Source organism: Pelobates fuscus, chromosome 2 (assembly GCF_036172605.1).
Source record: "Pelobates fuscus isolate aPelFus1 chromosome 2, aPelFus1.pri, whole genome shotgun sequence".
NCBI classification, from domain to species: Eukaryota; Metazoa; Chordata; class Amphibia; order Anura; family Pelobatidae; genus Pelobates; species Pelobates fuscus.
Window position 1 is genome coordinate 159744630 of NC_086318.1, and position 19036 is coordinate 159763665.

General features: G+C 38.7%; 1 protein-coding gene across 1 annotated transcript in view; it reads left to right on the top strand.

Moving 5' to 3' along the window:
• The window catches only part of DLGAP2 (DLG associated protein 2), a 331780-nt gene that overhangs the window by 194737 nt on the left and 118007 nt on the right, over window positions 1-19036 (top strand). Inside the window, exons 4-6 of the mRNA XM_063442905.1 lie at window positions 7292-7439; window positions 9923-9982; window positions 13016-13235. Coding sequence (XP_063298975.1) covers window positions 7292-7439; window positions 9923-9982; window positions 13016-13235 — 428 coding nt within the window. The remainder of the gene's footprint in view (window positions 1-7291; window positions 7440-9922; window positions 9983-13015; window positions 13236-19036) is intronic.

Sequence of the window (19036 nt, forward strand, 5' to 3'; positions counted from 1 at the left end):
CCAGGGTCTCCCTCATACTGGGGGCAGACTCATAATCACCAACCCTGAGCACGATTTAAAGGGATTGAAATCTGGCCCCTAGAGACCCTATGCTAGTATGCATCATACTGCTTATTTTGCATTTGAACTCTCTACAACCCTAGATTTGTTAAATGAGTAATACAGCTCATGTTGATATAGACTCTATAAGGGTCTGGTTTGTTATGACATAATTGGTCACATAGTTACATTGTAGTTGAAAAAAACAAGTCCATCAAGTGAAACCATGAAACCCATTCTTTTCTTCTGTTGATCCAAAAGAAGGTAAAGAAAAAAATCAATTGAACCATTTCAAATTATGCCACAAAAAGGTAATTGGATCAACATGTTCATATACATATTTATATCTTTGAATATTCAATTTATGTGAAAAATCATCCAGACCTATTCAAAGATATCTAAGGAATCTGATAAGACAATCTCTTTAGGCAGAGAATTCCACATCTTTATTGTTCTTACTGTAAAGAACCCTTTCCTCTACTGTAAGTGAACACACCTTTTTTTCCCCCATTCTCAATGGGTGACCTCTTGTCTATTGTATATTCCTGCTAATGAACAGGTTAGCTCATTGTGGTTTGTACTGACTCTGTTTATATTAATATAGTGCTATTACGTCCTCTTTGAGATGCCTTTTTTTCCAAACAAAACAAATGTAGTTTTTCTAGCCTTTCTGCATAACTAATATTTTCCATTCCCCTTACTAACTTTTAAGCTCGCTTTTGCACTTCTTCTAGTTGCTGCCCAGAATTGCTCCACATATTCAAGATGGGGTCTTACCATTGATTTATAAAGAGACAAAAATATATTTTGATCCCATGAATCAATACCCCTTATATAAGGAAAGCACCTTAATAACATTTGCAACGGCAGACCGGCATTGCACACTGTTGCCTAGTTTGCCATTTATGATTGTTCCCAAGTCATTTTTTATGTTATCCATATCTCAAAGTAATAAAAAAGGTACTTGAGAGCAACAAGTGCCAAATACACACACCACTCCCTGTGTATCAATAAGAAATAGTAATACTTATACATGAACAGGTATATATAGGAGATGTTCCATGTGGTAAATTCCTATAATGACAAAAAATAGTACATAGTATAGACTGTATATACAGAAAGAAAGATTGAATCCACTCACGGATTTCAGAGCCGTGCCAGGCTCTGTATATAGTGTCCAAGGGTGTCAAAAGGCTTGTGGGTTCCTTATGTCAGTGCTTTTATCTGTATTCCCAATTTTGGTTTTTAAATTACATACCTTGCTTAGCTCATTCATTGGGCTGACATGAATGGAAAATTGACAGCGCCACATGTTTCTCTAGGTTACCAGGAAAACCATTTCAAAATACAATAATTTTGCTAGTGTAAAAATCAAGTATCACTTTTTAAAGGACATATGTAAATATCTATGTGTTTATCATTTGGTAGCTCATTGGTATTCTCAGTGTGAGATATAAACAGACAGGGTTTTTCCTGGATGGACAAAATCTATTGAAAATGGGTGAATTCCAACCACAAGGGAAATTTTAGATTGACTAAAACCAATTCCGGTTGGAATTCAGTAGCACCTACCAGATATGCACCAATCACCCAGATCATTCGGTATCTGGATGAAAATCAGTGCTTTTGCATACAAATCCTGTACAAAGATTAGTATTCTTAATATTCACAAAACACTGGTTTTACGAAAATTCTGGACTGAATGCATCCGGTAATCATTTTAATTACTGTTTGCTGGTGGGTGATCTTTCCAACCCGCATTATGTATTTTAGAGTCCCCCACCCAATGCCCGTGGGTAAGTTGTACAGGGGGGCCCACTAGCCCCCATTATTTTACATACTTCATAAAATAGCATGGGGCTTTTCTAGTGACAACGTAACAATGGCTGCCCAGTCACAAGTTTTAAACAGTTAGTAGACATGCCCACATGGCAGATGAGGGCATAGGCAGGGCCGGTGCAAGGATTTTTGCCGCCCTAGGCAAAGATCAATTTTGCCACCCCCCTCATGTCACTCACTCACTGACAGACACACACTGGCAGACACAAATTCACTCACTGACACACAAACACTCACTGACACACACACACTCACTCACTGACACACACACACAGAAACTCACTGACAGACATACACTCACTCACTGACAGACAGACACACACATACACAGGCACTTACTGACAGACAGACATACACTCACTGACAGACACACACACACAGACACTGACAGACAGACATGCAGACAGACAGACACTCACTAACTGATAGACTTACACTCACTCACTGACACACACACAGAAACTCACTGACAGACATACACTCACTCACTAACAGACACACACACACACACACACACAAAGGCACTTACTGACAGACAGACACTCTCTCACTGACAGACACACACATACAGACACTGACAGACACTCACTCACTGTTAGACTTACACTCACTCACTGACAGACACACACTCAAAACACACTCACTGACAGACATCCACTCACTCACTCACCGACAGATAGACATTCACTCACTCACTGACAGACACACACACACACACACACACACAGACACTCACTGACATACATATACTCACTCACTGACAGACACACACACAGACACTTACTCACTGACAGACACACACACTCATTGACATACAAACACACACTCACTGACAGACATACACTCACTCATTGACAGACAGACAGACACACACACACACACACTGACAGACATACACTCACGCATACTCACTGACAGACATACACTCACTCACTGACACACACACACAGACACTTACTGACATACATACATACACTAACTGACATGCACACACACATACAGACACTTACTGACATACATAGTCACTCACTGACAGACAGACACACACACACAGGCAGACACTCACTGACAAACACACACACTGACAGTCAAACACTCACACACTCACTTACACACACACAGGCAGGCACTCACTGACATATATACACTCAGTCCCTGACAGACAGATACACACACACACACACACACACACAGGCTTACACTCACACACACTCTCACTGACACTCAAACACTCACCTCCCTGTGGTCCAGTCTGGGGCAGCTCCTCACTCCTCCAGCGCACTGTTTAGTATGCCGGTGCCGGACCAACGTCATATTCCGGTTCCTGGCATCACAGAGAGCGCGCGAGGGAGGAGTGAGAGACTGAAAAAACAGCCTCCCTCGCCGCCTTCCTTCTCCACCCCCCTCCGGACACTGGCAATTGTTGGCAGAGCAGGCACCTACCATTAAGGTAAGCAGGTGATTGCTCTGCCTTACCTAGCGCACAGCTTTGGGGGTGACCTGAGGTGTACAGATGGCCACCTCCTGGCCCCCTGTGACAGGGATCCCCCACCTTTAGGCGCCTTGAGGATCGTCCCGGCGCTGGGGGAGGGAGGCTCCAGAGCCGCTCGCCAAGTGCTGCGGACCCAGACAGGGGCAGGCAGCCCACCAGAGAGCATCCCGGTTGGTGCCCCCAGCATGTCGGCGCCCTAGGCAGATGCCTAGTTCGCGTAATGGTGGCTCCAGCCCTGGGCATAGGGAGTTTTTTAAAAAGCCATTATAGTAATATGGCAGTGTTCTTGACCCCCATTGGGTTTTTATGTATTTAATTTTTTCTTTTCTTTTTACCATTTTATATGGAGAATGGCTAGCAAATGCTGGCCAGCTGCCACATAATTAACCTGGATTAACAGACTTTTTTAAATCATCCCGGCACAGATGTGAAGCATCGGAGTACAGATTTTAGCCATTTGGCAGCATCTGAAAATCCAGACATTTCCTAAATAACGTGATCTTAAAAGACTGGTAGCACCCTAAAAAAAAGCATATATTTAGGAAATATAAACCATGAAACATAATTTTATAAATTGTTAAGACATATACTTCTTTGCTTTGTTGGTGGCATCAGAAATTAAATAATTTTTATAAAGTACTTGTGCATTTCCAGTTCTGAATTCTATAGCATTTCATGAAAAATGGGTTTTAAACTACTATGAAGAGGACAATTTCTCATTCTTTATCTTGCAGCTGCCTAACTCTCCAATTTCTTCTTCCTCAATCAATTATTACTGAATAAGAAGCTGATTATGATTCATTATCACTGTAGTCATGGATAAAGAAGGCATTTATATAAATAATTACTTCTTGTGAGACATCCCCATTAGTTGCCTGCTTATTTATTTATATGTTGTTTCTGTAACAAGTACGTCAACTATCATTACTACTGTACTAATCAACTCAGCAGTCTATCAATTCCTAACCTGTTTAACTGTTTCAGCTCCAGAGTGGTGGGGTTTTGCCATGTTGTTCTTCCCTTACTGATAAAGGTCAAGAACAATAGAAGGTAGAATTTTCAATGAAAAGCCATGATAAGATAAGCCAGAGATAATGAAGGAAAAAACACCCTCTCAGATTAACTATACAATTGGAAATCACAACAGGGTACATTTAAAAATCAAATATGAGTTTAAATAGACCTTGGAGGAGAATGTTTGGTCAAAATTGGCCTAGTGATGCCAAAACATGTGTGCGATTTGAAGGCGTTATGACGCACAGACGTTTGCGTTACTAGAGCATGTCTGGGGGCGGCGCTATCAGGCAGATCCCCCAATGATTATATAATTTGTTACAGTTTATAGTGGGGGACCTGACAATCCAGGCAGAAATTCTAAAGAATTTTCCAAAACCCTGTAAAATTTGTACATAGTGGGCACTGTTGTACTTGTGACATATCTTTAAACACAAATATGAGTGTTTTAGAGCTGTAAAAAGTATAATGATGATATCATTAGTGAAAGTGCAGTTTTGTTTAGAAAATGCAAAAAACAAATATGAATACTAACTTTTGCCAGGGTAGGTGACTACATGGCTACTAAAAAAGACCGTACCTACCCCCATTTTGAATACCCTGGATTGTCTACTTTTGCAAATGGTATGCCATGTTGGGAGTCATTGTAATTCCTGGAATACCTGGAATACAGTCTCAAAGGCAACATAGGCCCACCAAACCAATCTGCCAAATTTCAATGTGTAAAAACTGAATTTGGCAAACTCTTTATTTGACCCTATAACTTTCCAAAACACCATGAAATCTGTACATGGGGGGCACGTTGCACAAAAAAATGTGTATTTTATTGATGTAAAGGCTAACAGAATTAAGACCATCACCATTAAAATGCCATGCAAAGGTTGGAAAATAACTAAATTTCTTAATTTCTCACACTTTTTTAGATTTTATTAATTCTAAATTATGTTTCATATATAAATATTTTATATGAAATGAAAGCCTATTTTTTGTAAACGAAATGATATGTGTTAATACGAAAGAGGTACATTATGGTTGAACAGGTATATAGCTCAAATTCTAGGTTTTGTTTTGGTTCAGAACTTGTACAATTGCTTCCGTCCTAGCAGCTCTAGTTCCTCTGCTTCTATAGAAACCTGTGGTAGATACTTTTCCCTTATAAAAAAGAACACTCTGTCTGATTTAAGCCCAGTGGTGCAGACCTGCTCCACTGGGCTTATCTCAGGAGAGCTAATGGCAGCTTCTGTCACAATTAAATATGATTCAAAATGCAGAACTTAAGTTAAACAAATATAAATCTAAATGGAGAAAAGCATATTACCGGACCTTAAAGTGACCAGACTGACCACTAAACGGAGCATTACGAGACAAGCTGAGGTCAGGATTACAGAAAGCAGAATAAATTAGTATAGCTAAAGGTCAAGAACAATAGAAGGTAGAATTTTCAATAAAAAGCCATGATAAGATAAGCCAGAGATAATGAAGGAAAAAACACCCTCTCAGATTAACTATACAATTGGAAATCACAACAGGGTACATTTAAAAATCAAATATGAGTTTAAATAGACCTTGGAGGAGAATGTTTGGTCAAAATTGGCCTAGTGATGCCAAAACATGTGTGCGATTTGAAGGCGTTATGACGCACAGACGTTTGCGTTACTAGGGCATGTTTGGGGGCGGGGCTATTTAATTGAGCCTCTTTATTTAGTACCCTTTCATAGTGGCCAGCATCCGTCTAAACACCATATTGGCCAGGAGGTGTGTAGAAAGCAGACTGGAGGGGAATACTCTGCGAAGTAAATAAGACTGAGGGACACCTCCAAGCGTGCCTTACCAGCGCCGTGACAGTTCCTAATCATGAGCTTCCAGCTCTCTGTCATAAGTAGGCCCAAAGTAAGAAGTAAAATCATTAATACTAATTACAGTGAAGCGTACTGTAGTTGTTGTGATGCTTAGAGTTTTCCTTAAGGTGTCTCCTCATGCTAGTCAAGTGGAAGGTCCTACTGTGTCCTTCTTTGTTGGAGGAAGGGGTGGCAATAACGCACTTAGCCTAAAAGTCTGCATTTACCTGATAATCAGCACCTTAGCTCCCCTAGTGTCCAATATAATATAATAATAATAATATAAACAATATGTTACAAACCACATTTGATATGAATATTTTTTTTTCAAGGCAGTAGATAGTTTGCATCAGACAGTAGGTCACTTGGGTCACAAAACAAGAGAGAAGTATTAGTTAAAGGCAATGTTCTCTTGATGGATGCATTTCAAAAATTCTGAATACCTAGACTTATCTCTGAATACCTAGACTTATCTCTGTATATTTGGCAAAATCAATTCCATGATGTCAAATCATATATAAACAACCACTTTCTGTATTAAAAAAAAAATACATCTGTGCAAGTGCAAATAGAATGCTACATGTTATTAAAATTGTAAAAATACCCCATGGATGCAAAATAAGGCATTGCTTTATAAAGCTATCCCTGTGCATGTTTTTTGATCCTTGAAAGTCAAACATGCTAAATACATTTATAATAAAGTGAGAACAACATTATAAAGTGACTTATTCGTTTTTCCTGAAACAAGAGCAAGAATTTGCATTTAGAACATAGCTGTCAAGTAGTACTATTAAGCATATGCATTTATGTACACCTGAGATGACAAAGCTCTCTATAATAAATATCGCATGCAATTTATTTTCTCATTTTTGCTTTCTTAAATAATAAAGAAGAAAATTGTTTGCGTAACTGTTTTACAAACCTAATGCATAAATGGAATTTTTGCCACATGAATAATTCCTTACAAAAACGTTTCTGACGTTGATGAAAGAGATGGCCAGGAAAAGATCTTCTACATAAGGTGAAATAAAATTGCCTACAAACATTTCTCTTTCTTTATCTTCTATAGCCAGAGCTATCTACAAGCTGCTAGCGAAATGGCTGCTGGACATGTCCTGGACCCATCAGGGAAATATAATTCTCCTAAATTCCGTTCTCGGAATCAGAGCTACATGAGAGCTGTCAGCACACTCAGCCAGGCCAGCTGCGTCAGTCAGGTAGAACAAAGTCTACTGATCATGCATGTGTTTGGAAATGAGTAACAGACATCTCCTATCATGTTGGTTCTATCACAATGATTTTATGGAAGTCTCTTTGTTTGACATATTAAAGATCAATGATAGTCTATGCCATGATAACTTGCCTTTAAACATCCTACTCCACAATCACATGATTCCACTCCTTTAGTGGCCTGTGCTAAGTAGCTAGATTATTCCATGGTGGTATAATGTATTTTAGAGACCACATTGTGTTGACAAAATGTAATTATCCGTGCCTAAAGGGTTAATAGTAAATACATGTGTTTAGACATCTTGCAAGCACCACGATTGAAAATGTTTTTTTATTGAACTGTCTTCTGCCATGTCAAAGGAAATGTATGGTGGTCTTTCTACAATTACATACACTGTGTTGTTGTGCATCGAAAAAGAAAGTCAGGTTAATAGAATAGAACTGTCAAACTACACCCTAATATAAATGTCTGTTTTTTTTTCTTTTCACTCAGGTAAGATCAGTTCTAAAGATTACCACTGTATTTACAATACCACTTAAAAAAGGCCTGTTGGTTAAATTGGGACTCTGCATGCTTGACTAACAATGGACACATTTTAAATCTATTTTCCATTATACATGAGAGCCTCCAAGTAATGAGTCCCTAAGGCAGAGGTCCCCAATTCATTTTTCCTGTGGAACCCTTTGACATTGTGGAACCCACCCGGAATAGGGACAGGTCCTCACATGTTACTGGCAGGTTAGCCTGGTGTGAATATACAGCAAGCTGTCTGACAGTCTTGCAAGGCCAGCCCATTCAGGGTAGACCCTGCTGTTTCATTGTCCTAATGCCTTAAACATTGTGCAAGCGCATCTAATGATGCACTTACACCAAGATTAATGGGGACAGTTCCTCGGGATGGCGAGACAGAACCTGAAAATTAGGATGGTCTTGCTGTATTTGGAACTATTGTGAGGCATACCCTTTTATTTCTAAAATTCACAAAAACTCATGATATACAATAGCATATGTCACTTTACAGAATGTTGTATTTGTTCTAGATAGTACTTGAGAAATGAGTAAAGTGTGTATTGTATACTTGTTATAAATGTAACAAATGCATAACATTTACACTATATAATGCCTTTCTTTTAACTACACCAGTTTTCACTATTCATGCCAGCTTTAACAACTGTAATATTCCCTATGGACTGTTTGAATGCGCACGCGGGTCTTGCCGCACATGCGCATTCCGGTCCACTCGGGAGCTGACGTCGGAGGGGGGGGAGAGGTCACCAGCGCCGAGGGACCCTGGTGCTGGATAGAGGTAAGTAGCTGAGAGTGGGGGGGTGTTACGGATGATATAGTGTCAGGAAAACAAGTTTGCTTTCCTGACACTATAGTGATCCTTTAATAATGTACGTGCAAAAACAGAAAACAACAAAACAAAAAAACAACTTCATAACAATACCATATCGCCATTAAAGGACCACTATAGTGCCAGGAAAACATACTTGTTTTCCTGGCACTATAGTGCCCTGAGGGTGGGGGGTCCCCCTCCCGCCGGCTCTGGAGAGAGGAACTGGTTAGAATCTTATCTTTCTCCAGCGCCGGGCGGGGAGCTTTCCTCCTCCTCTCCTCCTTCCTCACGACGTCATCGGCTGAATGTGCATACGCAGCAGGAGCCGCAGTCGCATTCAGCCGGTCTCATAGGAAAGCATTTACAATGCTTTCCTATGGACGCTGGCATCTTCTCATTGTGATTTTCACAGTGAGAAGCACGCAAGCGCCTCTAGCGGCTGTCAATGAGACAGCCACTAGAGGCTCTAGAGGCTGGATTAACCCTCAGTATGAACATAGCAGTTTCTCTGAAACTGCTATGTATATAAAAAAAAAGGGTTAACCCTAGCTGGACCAGGCACCCAGACCACTTCATTAAGCTGAAGTGGTCTGGGTGCCTATAGTGGTCCTTTAATACAGGAAATATACATTTCAAATGGGATATTTGCGTTTATATGAATAATTATTGTAACCTTATACATGTTTAATAACCAGCGGTACTTGTCAAATAAACCAGATGGGATCACAGGGAATCTTTAGAGCATCAGAGGGGTAATTCCAGCCCAGGTAACTCTGCTGATATGGCCTATGTAATATTGTTGATATTATCATCAATGTAACTTTTAGGATGTTTCATATTTTTATTTGCTGTCGTATATTTGTTGTTATATTTTGAAAGGTAAATGTTTGTAAAAGAAAGAATCTACTGCTCTACATAATGAAACTGATGTTTCTTTTCTTTTTTTGTGTTATTACTATTATTATTAATATTATTATTATTATTTTTATTTTTTGTAACCATACCAGAGGCACTGAAGTGAATCTGCAGGGACCCTGGATTTACCATTATGGGATTGTACGTGGTAATTCCATTGAGATCTCAGTGAAATTTAACAAGAAAATGTTTTTGTTTTCTTTTCTTTTTTGCAGGATTTCCTCATTGAAAGTCTGCAAGAATGCTTTACCTCAAAGGATTACCCTGAGATCAAGGTGGCAGTACCCTGTATACTCCCAGGCTAGGAGAAGTCTTTATTTAACTGTGTTTAAATTTATAGCATCATCCGTATTCACAATCTACAGCTCAGATCAAATTATGTCTCAGCTGTATGAAAACCCATGTAGTTCATTGCAAACTTCTCCTCGGCAATAACTACCTAACATCATCTAAAACTACACTTCAAATTCCCAAAGCTACCATTCATGCAAGTGATGTCTCTCAGTTCTAAATTTATCCAACGTAACATTTATAACCCCTTAAGGATCTCAATTTGGTCCCTAAAGACCCTATGCTAGTATATATTGTCCTTCTTATTTTGCATTTGCAGCTCTCTACAGTCCAGCATTTTTAAAAAGTAATCTGGACTTTGTATTTTAATATAGGATGTTCAAAGGTCACTTTGATATGACGTATATTTATGTTGTTGGTCCTTAAGGGGTTAATGTAGGTGAACCCTTGAACATTTATATTGCCAAAGTGTGCCCACGAGGCACTATAGGGTTACTGCAGACTTCTTCACTATTTAACTGTTAAATGTGAGAATTCAATGTCATATATATAAAAATGGATACATGCATTAGATGTTTCAGATTGTCCTAAATAGCTCTGAAATAAATCTGCTAGACCCAGTTATTTGCACTGACAGAATTCCATGTGTGAATTATGTAGCATTTGCACCCATACATCCATCCATTTTACATTGACTGTATGGTTACTGTGACATCTAAGTGCCTAGTGGTAGTGAACACCTACACAGGCACCATCATTTGTGCTACAATCCCATGCATTTCATAGCACAACATGTGTATTTGTGCAAGGCCGTTCTTCAATATGCAACACTTGATGCATTGTAAATAGTGATATCCCGAACAGTTCGCTGGCGAACATAGCTTGTTTGTGGCAAACGCGGCGGGCGAACATATGCGATGGTCGGTCCGCCCCCTATTCGTCATGGAGGTGGGAGGGTATGGGAGGGAGGGTCTGCTGCTGATTGGCTGGAATGTGTCTGCTGACTGTGAGGTACAGGGTCAAAGTTTACTCAATGATGACGAATAGGGGGCGGACCGACCAACTCATATGTTCGCCTGCCGCGTTCGCCACGAACAAGCTATGTTCGGGACATCACTTATTGTAAATGCTAATTAGAATACCTGGAAAAATTTTTATAATACATGCAAATGTCAATGTGAATGTAGTCAGTTGGCAGTTAGTACTTGAAATTCTAAGACGTGGCTTTATGAGAAGGAAATAAATATAATAGTATATTATGTCCTCGTGAACATATACAATCATAAACAAATACATAGAAAGGCATTATTATCAACATATTTATAAAAAATATAATACACCAAAAGGGTTACAGTATCTGGAATCTAAATACGTACATAATTAACAATATGTTTGATGGTGTTCTTAGGTTAAATCAGGCCCTAATTTATTTATTTAGAACTTTGACAGTACCTAGTTTATTTATTTTTAGAAGTTAATGACTTTAATGAGAAAGAAAATTTAAAAAAAAATCAATATACAGGGTAGATAATAGGTGCAGGTGAGGGTGACAGTGCTATGGCAAAGTAAATATGATTGTCTTCAAACAACGGCTAACTGGATAATGCAGTAAATCAAGGTGCAAGATGTGTCTAAACTTAGTAGGTTGTAGAGAAAATCCACCAGTAAGGTACCTAAGTTGCCAACTGAACTATTCAGGACAGGTATACAGGTTTTGAATCGTATTATCAATATTTAATTGAGTCATTATTAATTTACATTTTAAGCTATTACAAAACAGAGCTTAATCAAGATTGTCCCGGGCACTAGACAGGGCTGAGTGTCAGTTTGTGGCCCCTTTCCTAGACCCTTGATATTGTTCTGTAAGTGCTAGGAGTGTATGGAAGAAATTGAGTATTGTGTGTTAGCGTGTTTTTCATGGCTGAGTATTGTGTGTGGAGGAGGTTAGGACATGTATGTGCCGAGAAAACTGTGTGTGCTGATTAAGTGTTGTTTTTGGAGTGGCTCAGTTGTGTGTGTGGGGAAGGGGGGGGGGGGATATTAGTGTGGCTGAATGTTGTGTTTGTAGAGTCTGAGTGTGTGTGTAAATTTGAATTTAATCTTTTCTTTTGGCAGGAAATGGGTGCTATCCATGGTGATCCAGTGGAGGGTGAGCTGGATCTATGGTGGTCTGGTGGAGGATGAGCTGGATCCCTGGAGGTCCGGTGGGGGCATATTGTGGTCTGACTAGTATTGGGTACAAATCACTTTAAGAGCTCCCTCATTGTTTCAGCGCTCTATTATAGACTCTGAGCACAGGTTGTGGTTCTCTGAGTCCTTGGGAAGTACCAAGGGACCATGAGGGAGCTTTACAAGTGATTTGCACCTAATTGAAGTAACATCGCTCCCTCAACAAATTCAGGGGATTGAGGGCCAAACAGGAAGATCTTTTGATCTCCCTGCTGGCTCAAGGAGGACCCCCTCACACATCTAGAGACAGGACTCTAGGCCCAGGTCAAGACCCACCAGACTCCTATCTAGATCTAATCCTTAGGAGGCTGCTTAGGCCACCTAATGGTTATCTCAGCTTTCGTTACAAGATCAAAAGTAGAAAGAAGACTTTAAGTCAGACAGGAGGTTAAAACATGATAGAGTAGATAATCATATCAAAGCAATATGCATAAAAAGCAGAAACATTAAAATATGAAAAATAATGCTTTAAAGCCATCTATCTTATACCTGTTTGCTCTTTAAATAATGGCTGTTCAACTTCTTTCTGTATGTTCATTTAGTAAATGTTCACTTATTATAATGCTTTATTAACCAGCACTATTTATCATCCACTTCTCTACAGTCCATTGCTTAATGACCTTGTAGTAGAAAGCATTAATTCTTCTTTCTATATTAGCATCATCTCGGCACATTCTATCATCATTTTGTTTATGGTAAATTTGTTACCATGACTATATATTGCATTTTAACTCCACTTTAGTTTGCACATATAGATGTCATTCCAATGCAGTTTTCCTTTCTTTCAGATGAGCGAAACCGAGATAAATGGGCAGTATGAATCAGTTTGTGAGTCAGTGTTTAGTGAAGTTGATGCTCATGCTATGGATGCTTTAGATCTCCAGGGATGCTTTCGGACAAGAAGCCACAGTTACCTGAGAGCTATACAGGCTGGTTATTCCCAGGATGATGATAGTGTTCCTGTTATTACATCTTCCAATGTCACTTCGAGTACGAGGACAACAACAGGTAACAGAATATGGATCAAGCCTTTACTTTACTTAACTGTAGCTGCAAACTTTGTTTATAATACAAGGATATGGAATTGTCAGAAATTTACAGACAAGATTTCACTGAACTATAATTATTCTTTTGCATACCTACTTTATTGAAATTGCCTGATTTTCCATAGTTGCTTCAGTTCTGTGAAATGAAATAGAAAATGGCTATTATCGTCGTCATCTTGAATATTATGGCATCTGGGCAAGATTATACCATTTCTATGTATGGTGTCCCGTGTCCCCTCTCTTAAACCAGGGCCATAACTATTTACTACCGTATTAATGCTCATACACTACAGGGACATGCAAAGTAAAAAAGAGAGACCTGAGACACCCTCACTGAAGAAAGGTAGGTAAGTAGCTGTTTATCAGGTTGTGGGCTTAGTGAGGTGGAGTACAAGAGGAAGGGATGTGTAGACAGACAGTGATGAGTGAGGCAAAGAATAAACAAAATTAAATAAGGGGGCTGTCAAGGCAGGTGGGGACCTGACACGCAAAACCCAAACACAGGAAATAGATAGGTAGCAGGATGGAAATACAGTCTAGGCAACACAGTCTGTATTACCAGGCCCTAGAGTAGCTGGACTTAACGTTTGTGAACAGTAAAAACAGCAAATAAAAAATAAGCAGGGTATGAATTAGTGGGTCTAAAAGAACCACAACATGTCACCTGGCTAAAGGCAAATGTGGCAGGGAAAATGACAGACAGATATAAATGAGTTACAAAGAATGTAGAAAGAAATATGGAGCACAAAAGTGGATAGTGATAAGAATGACAAGTGGAGATTGAAGAACAAAAGGCCGAGGTAGACTAAAGTAGATAGGAACATAAGTGAAAAATGTTTAGAACATGAATGGTGAATCATTTTAAATAAGGGGAGGGCACAGGGAGAAGAAGGAAGAAGACTTGATATAAAACGCATAGGAAATTACTAGAGTAGTAAGTAAATATCAAATTACTAGAGGAGTAAGTAAATATCAAAAGAGCCTGAAGTGTGGAAAGATAATGCTAGTATAGACCAATGAGAAAATTAAAGATAGAAACAAAGGAGTGGAAACTTGTTTAAGGACACAGGATATGTGTAAGGGTAAGAATAATAGTGAAAATTGGATTTTGGGGGGAAAAAAATGGAAAAGTGGCTCGTAGAGAAAGAGAAGATAAAAGATGAGAATGAAGAAAAAATATATATAAAGATATAATAAAAAGGTTAAATTAGTTTGTAAGGGCAAGTTACACAATTAGTGGAAAAATTTATTAAATGAGTTTTAAAAAAATAAAAAAATTATAATGGTGGAACCAGACAAAGCCTCTCCAGACATCTTTTTGCACAAGTAACAGAATAAGCCGCCACTTTCTAAATGATGTTGCTGTTTGAAGCATACCAATGCCTTATTAAACTGGCTGGAGCCGTTCTATAATGCGTAGCCAGATATGTATGTGTAATTGAACAGTGTATATACATATATGTTCCATATTTTTACACAGAAGTACTTCTAACTAAAAGGCAATTGCATCTGCCCATTTCTAGTTACTATAGACCGAGTGTATATAAATGTGATGGGAAAATAAACCACAGACAAATTATTGTTCAAAATAGCTTGCATCCGGTTTGCAGCTAGAACAACCTTGGATACATTTTATAAAACTGAACTTGGGCTATTCCCATCCAGTGATGTTCTTCTAATCATCCTTCAACATATCATTGTATTAGGCCAGTTAGATTTAGTAAAAATAGATGAAAAAGGAAGTTTATGGTCCACAAACATAGCAGTGATTTATTAAAGCTGAAATAGCTTTGGGAAATATACAGAAGCACAAAGCAAAAAATAGACAGGTGTGCCAGATAAAGGTACGGGGTATGACTAGAAGACAGCTTAAAGAAAAAGGTAATATATATAGTAACCATGTGATGAATAGTTGGCTAAGGATAAAACCATAAATTGACTTACATATAAAAATGTACTTTTTCTTAATTTATTATTTTGTTGAAAAAGATTGCTGAGGGGGTAAATTATTTGGCATCTTGTCAGCAAGCTACATGATAGTATAGTTGGAAAAACTCTGTCATCTTTGATCTAAATTCTAAAAGTCACTTATCTGTTAGTCTCCAGTTCAATGTGCAAGTATTTACTACTGATGGCACAAACAGTACTGTTACTAAAGACAGACATACTTTGTTAGGTTTTCTTTGCAAAGCAAAACAATATGTCTGCAGATAGGTGGAAGTTAGTAGCATATTTTTGTTTATATAATGGCTTGGTAGGGGCTTTGCTTTACTTTGAAACACATATAATGAAATACTGACTTCTAAAATAAAGGCAGGCTTAAACGGATGCTATAGTGCTAGGAATACAAAACTGCTGACATTTTAGTCAGCATAATAATTCATTTTAAATGGTTAAATACAGCCAACTACAAAGGCTTATTTTTGCTTTAGTTTTTTTTTTACCCCTTAAAGGAACAATATACAAAACTGTATTCCTAACACAATAGTGCCCTCTGCCATCCCCCTCCCTCGCATTACCCCCTGGCTGCAAAGAAAGGGTTGAAAACCTTTACCTTACCTGATTCCAGCGCTGGGGTTCATCGGTGATAGGTTGGCCTCCTTTTGGCATCACAGTGATTTGGTATCCTACTGCCTTCCCCAAAGAAAAGCACTGACTCAATGCTTTCCTATGGGGTTTTTCAATACTCTGAACGTCCTCGTGCAGAGCATGAGAAAGTCTAGTGTTGTTTCATGGAGAGGAAGTCGTAACACTGCAATTTAACCCCTTACGGATACATGATGGAACTATTCCGTCATGATTCCCTTTTATTCCAGAAGTTGTGTCCTTAAGGGGTTAAACATTAAACATCTCTGATACTGCAATGTTTGCAGCTCCAGGGTTAAAGCAACAGGGGCACTGTTACAGATGAGGCCATTAAGGGCATGAATGATTAAAAGGACACTATAGGCACCCAGGCTACTTCATCTCATTGAAGTGGTCTAGGTGCAGTGTCCCTTTTAGTCCTGCAATGTAAAACATTTGCAGTTTTGTAAAATCCCTTCTATCACTCACCTGAGTCCAGCACCGATGTCCCTCAGCACTGTCTTGGGCTCGATCTCGCCTCTGCTACTGGTTGCTGACATCGGCGGAGACCTAATGAGCATGTGCAGCAATGGACACGCTCGTATTAGTACTTCCACCATAGCGTGAAGACATCCAACGTCAGTTAGGCATCCAAAAGTCACCTAACGACTTGGAAGTCCCGCTAGTGGTAATTATTGCAGTTTATTGGAAGCTGCAATAATTACCCTTGAAGGGTTATGGGATTTTGTAATATACACCCAGACCTCTCCAATGTGCTAAAGTGGTCTGGGTGCCTGTAGTGTCCTTTTAAACCTACATTATCACTGTGACGAGACCAATCTCGCCACTGTGCATTGGAGGAGCTTGGTTGCCCGCCTGCTGCCTTTAGACTATGGCCCCATGTTGAAACGCTTGATTTTCCCCTGCATAGACACGAAAGCCGGTTCATTCGGTACTTGCCCTATTTGAACAGTAATACCCCAGATAGCTATGCCATGGAGCCCATTTGTATAACGAAAGACTATGTGAAAGAGTTTGGCTCCATGGCAATTGAACTGTATGTATGTGATCTTCTGAGCGCCATTCAGTCATAATGTGCGCTCAGATCTAAGCTATCTGGGGATATGTTGAATGTACCTGTTTTATGCAATAGCTGCACAGTTATTTATTTTTATGTATTTTATTGTCTTTTGCTACCATGTGTTCAATGGAGTTTTGCCTCTGTCCTTGGAGATAATTGGATTATTTCCCAAATATCTCCAGGATAGAAGACTCTGTGAAACTGGTTTTGGGCAGAAAAGCCATGCTTCATTTGGACTTCGATCTATCTTTTGAATCACTGGACCAATTTGGATGATTTTTACATATGTTTGTATTTGGAGTATGCTGATTCTGAAAATGTAAGTTTTATGTGAATGTGAATGTGATGCATACTTTTAAAGTTATGAATATTGTGTAAAACTGTCCATTTCTCTGCCTGTGATAATTACATTAACCCATTGTGTAAGGTAATTGTATCATAGGCAGAGGGGAGGATTTTGTGTGGGAGTGTCTGAGTGTATTGTATGTGTTTATCGGTTGTTTTACAAAACCCTGTGGGTGGTACTAATGTGTAAGAATGTGTATATAAGAACAATAAACCCACAGCTCTGGCTGTTCTGCTTGACCCTCAAACGAAGTGCCATCTCGTTCTTGGGGGGAATTGAATTGTATGCTGTTTCAGACCGATTGCTAGGAGTGTAAACTGTTTTTCCTATTCAGCTGTTTACAGCATTCATATGTTTAAGAGCATTCGTATGCTTCTCCGGTTCGGTGGATTGGTGTCTACAGTAGCTGCCTGTATATAGGGAAGGGGAATATCTCCTAAACGGCTGTTAACCCCTTTTATGCCTGGGGATGCCGTTACAATCACTAACCCTAAAATAGCATTAACACAAACCCTTACCATAACACTAATGATCCCAATCAATCCAATGCTTTTCCATAGGAAAGCATTCAGTGGCTAATGCGCACACGCTGCAAAACATGAAGTTGCATGGAAAAGGCAGTGTTTACATTACAAAGCCTGCAAGGACCGGGTATAGATACCAGAATAAGTACTTTTAGCTGTGGCTATAGTGTCCCTCTAAAAAAATTTAAACCCCAGAGAATATATTTCAATACCTCAAAACCTAACCAATACCTCAGAAATGTTAAATGTGTTTGTGGACAAGCGGAACAAACACCTCCCCTGATGACATGTGATGTAATATGACTAGATCTTTACTGTCAATTACTTGTAAATCAATTATAGCAAAAAAAGTATGTACAAGGCTGTAACAAAATAACAACAAACGTAATGCCAATACAAACACGTGTACATTATACCTAAGCTGTCACATTATACCTAAACTGTTAAAGAAACATACGTTAATTTCAGTGTCTGTTTGGAACACAGTAGGTTAATGACACACCTGTCACCTTTTATCATCATCACTGCGCTATAAAAGGGGTCAAACCGGCAAGTAATCTTTCTAAGATAAATCCATTTTGTTTGTTTATTACTTCGCATACTGATCACGAGATTGTGTGATTAACAATGTCAAGCTGAAGTTATAGTAGGTTTTATAGTCAATAACAATTTCTAAATTCAATGACGTTAGTAGTAGAAAAAGGTTGTGACATGTGATTACATTGAAAACTCATACTATTCCAAATGAAATTTAGAAAGCGTTATCTAGATACCCACTTTACCCATATGTGTTTACTATAGTCTTTTTTTTTTGTACATGCTGAAGCTCATTTAGATTTTTTCATTTTCTTGCATTTTTTTGCATTTAATAATATTTACAAATCCAGTGCAAACAAAGATAACTAAAAATACATTCCTCTATCAGTCCTGATTGTCAAACAACTCATATGTCTAGGGCAGTGATGGCGAGCCTTTTTGAGCCCGAGTGCCCAAACAGCAATACATGCCAACTTTTTTTTCCTTAAAGTGCCAACACGGCAATTAAACCCAAATACTGAGGTTTAAGTTTAGAAAAAACAACTCATACTGTTGTCCGAACTAATAACTTTTGTTTTAAAAGAACACAGAGAGTTCAATGATACAAATTTTAAATAATGATATAAATAGATAAAATTAAGCTTATATTTATTAGTATCTTCAACAAATGCAATACATACACACACAGACTGCTGAATACACACCCACAC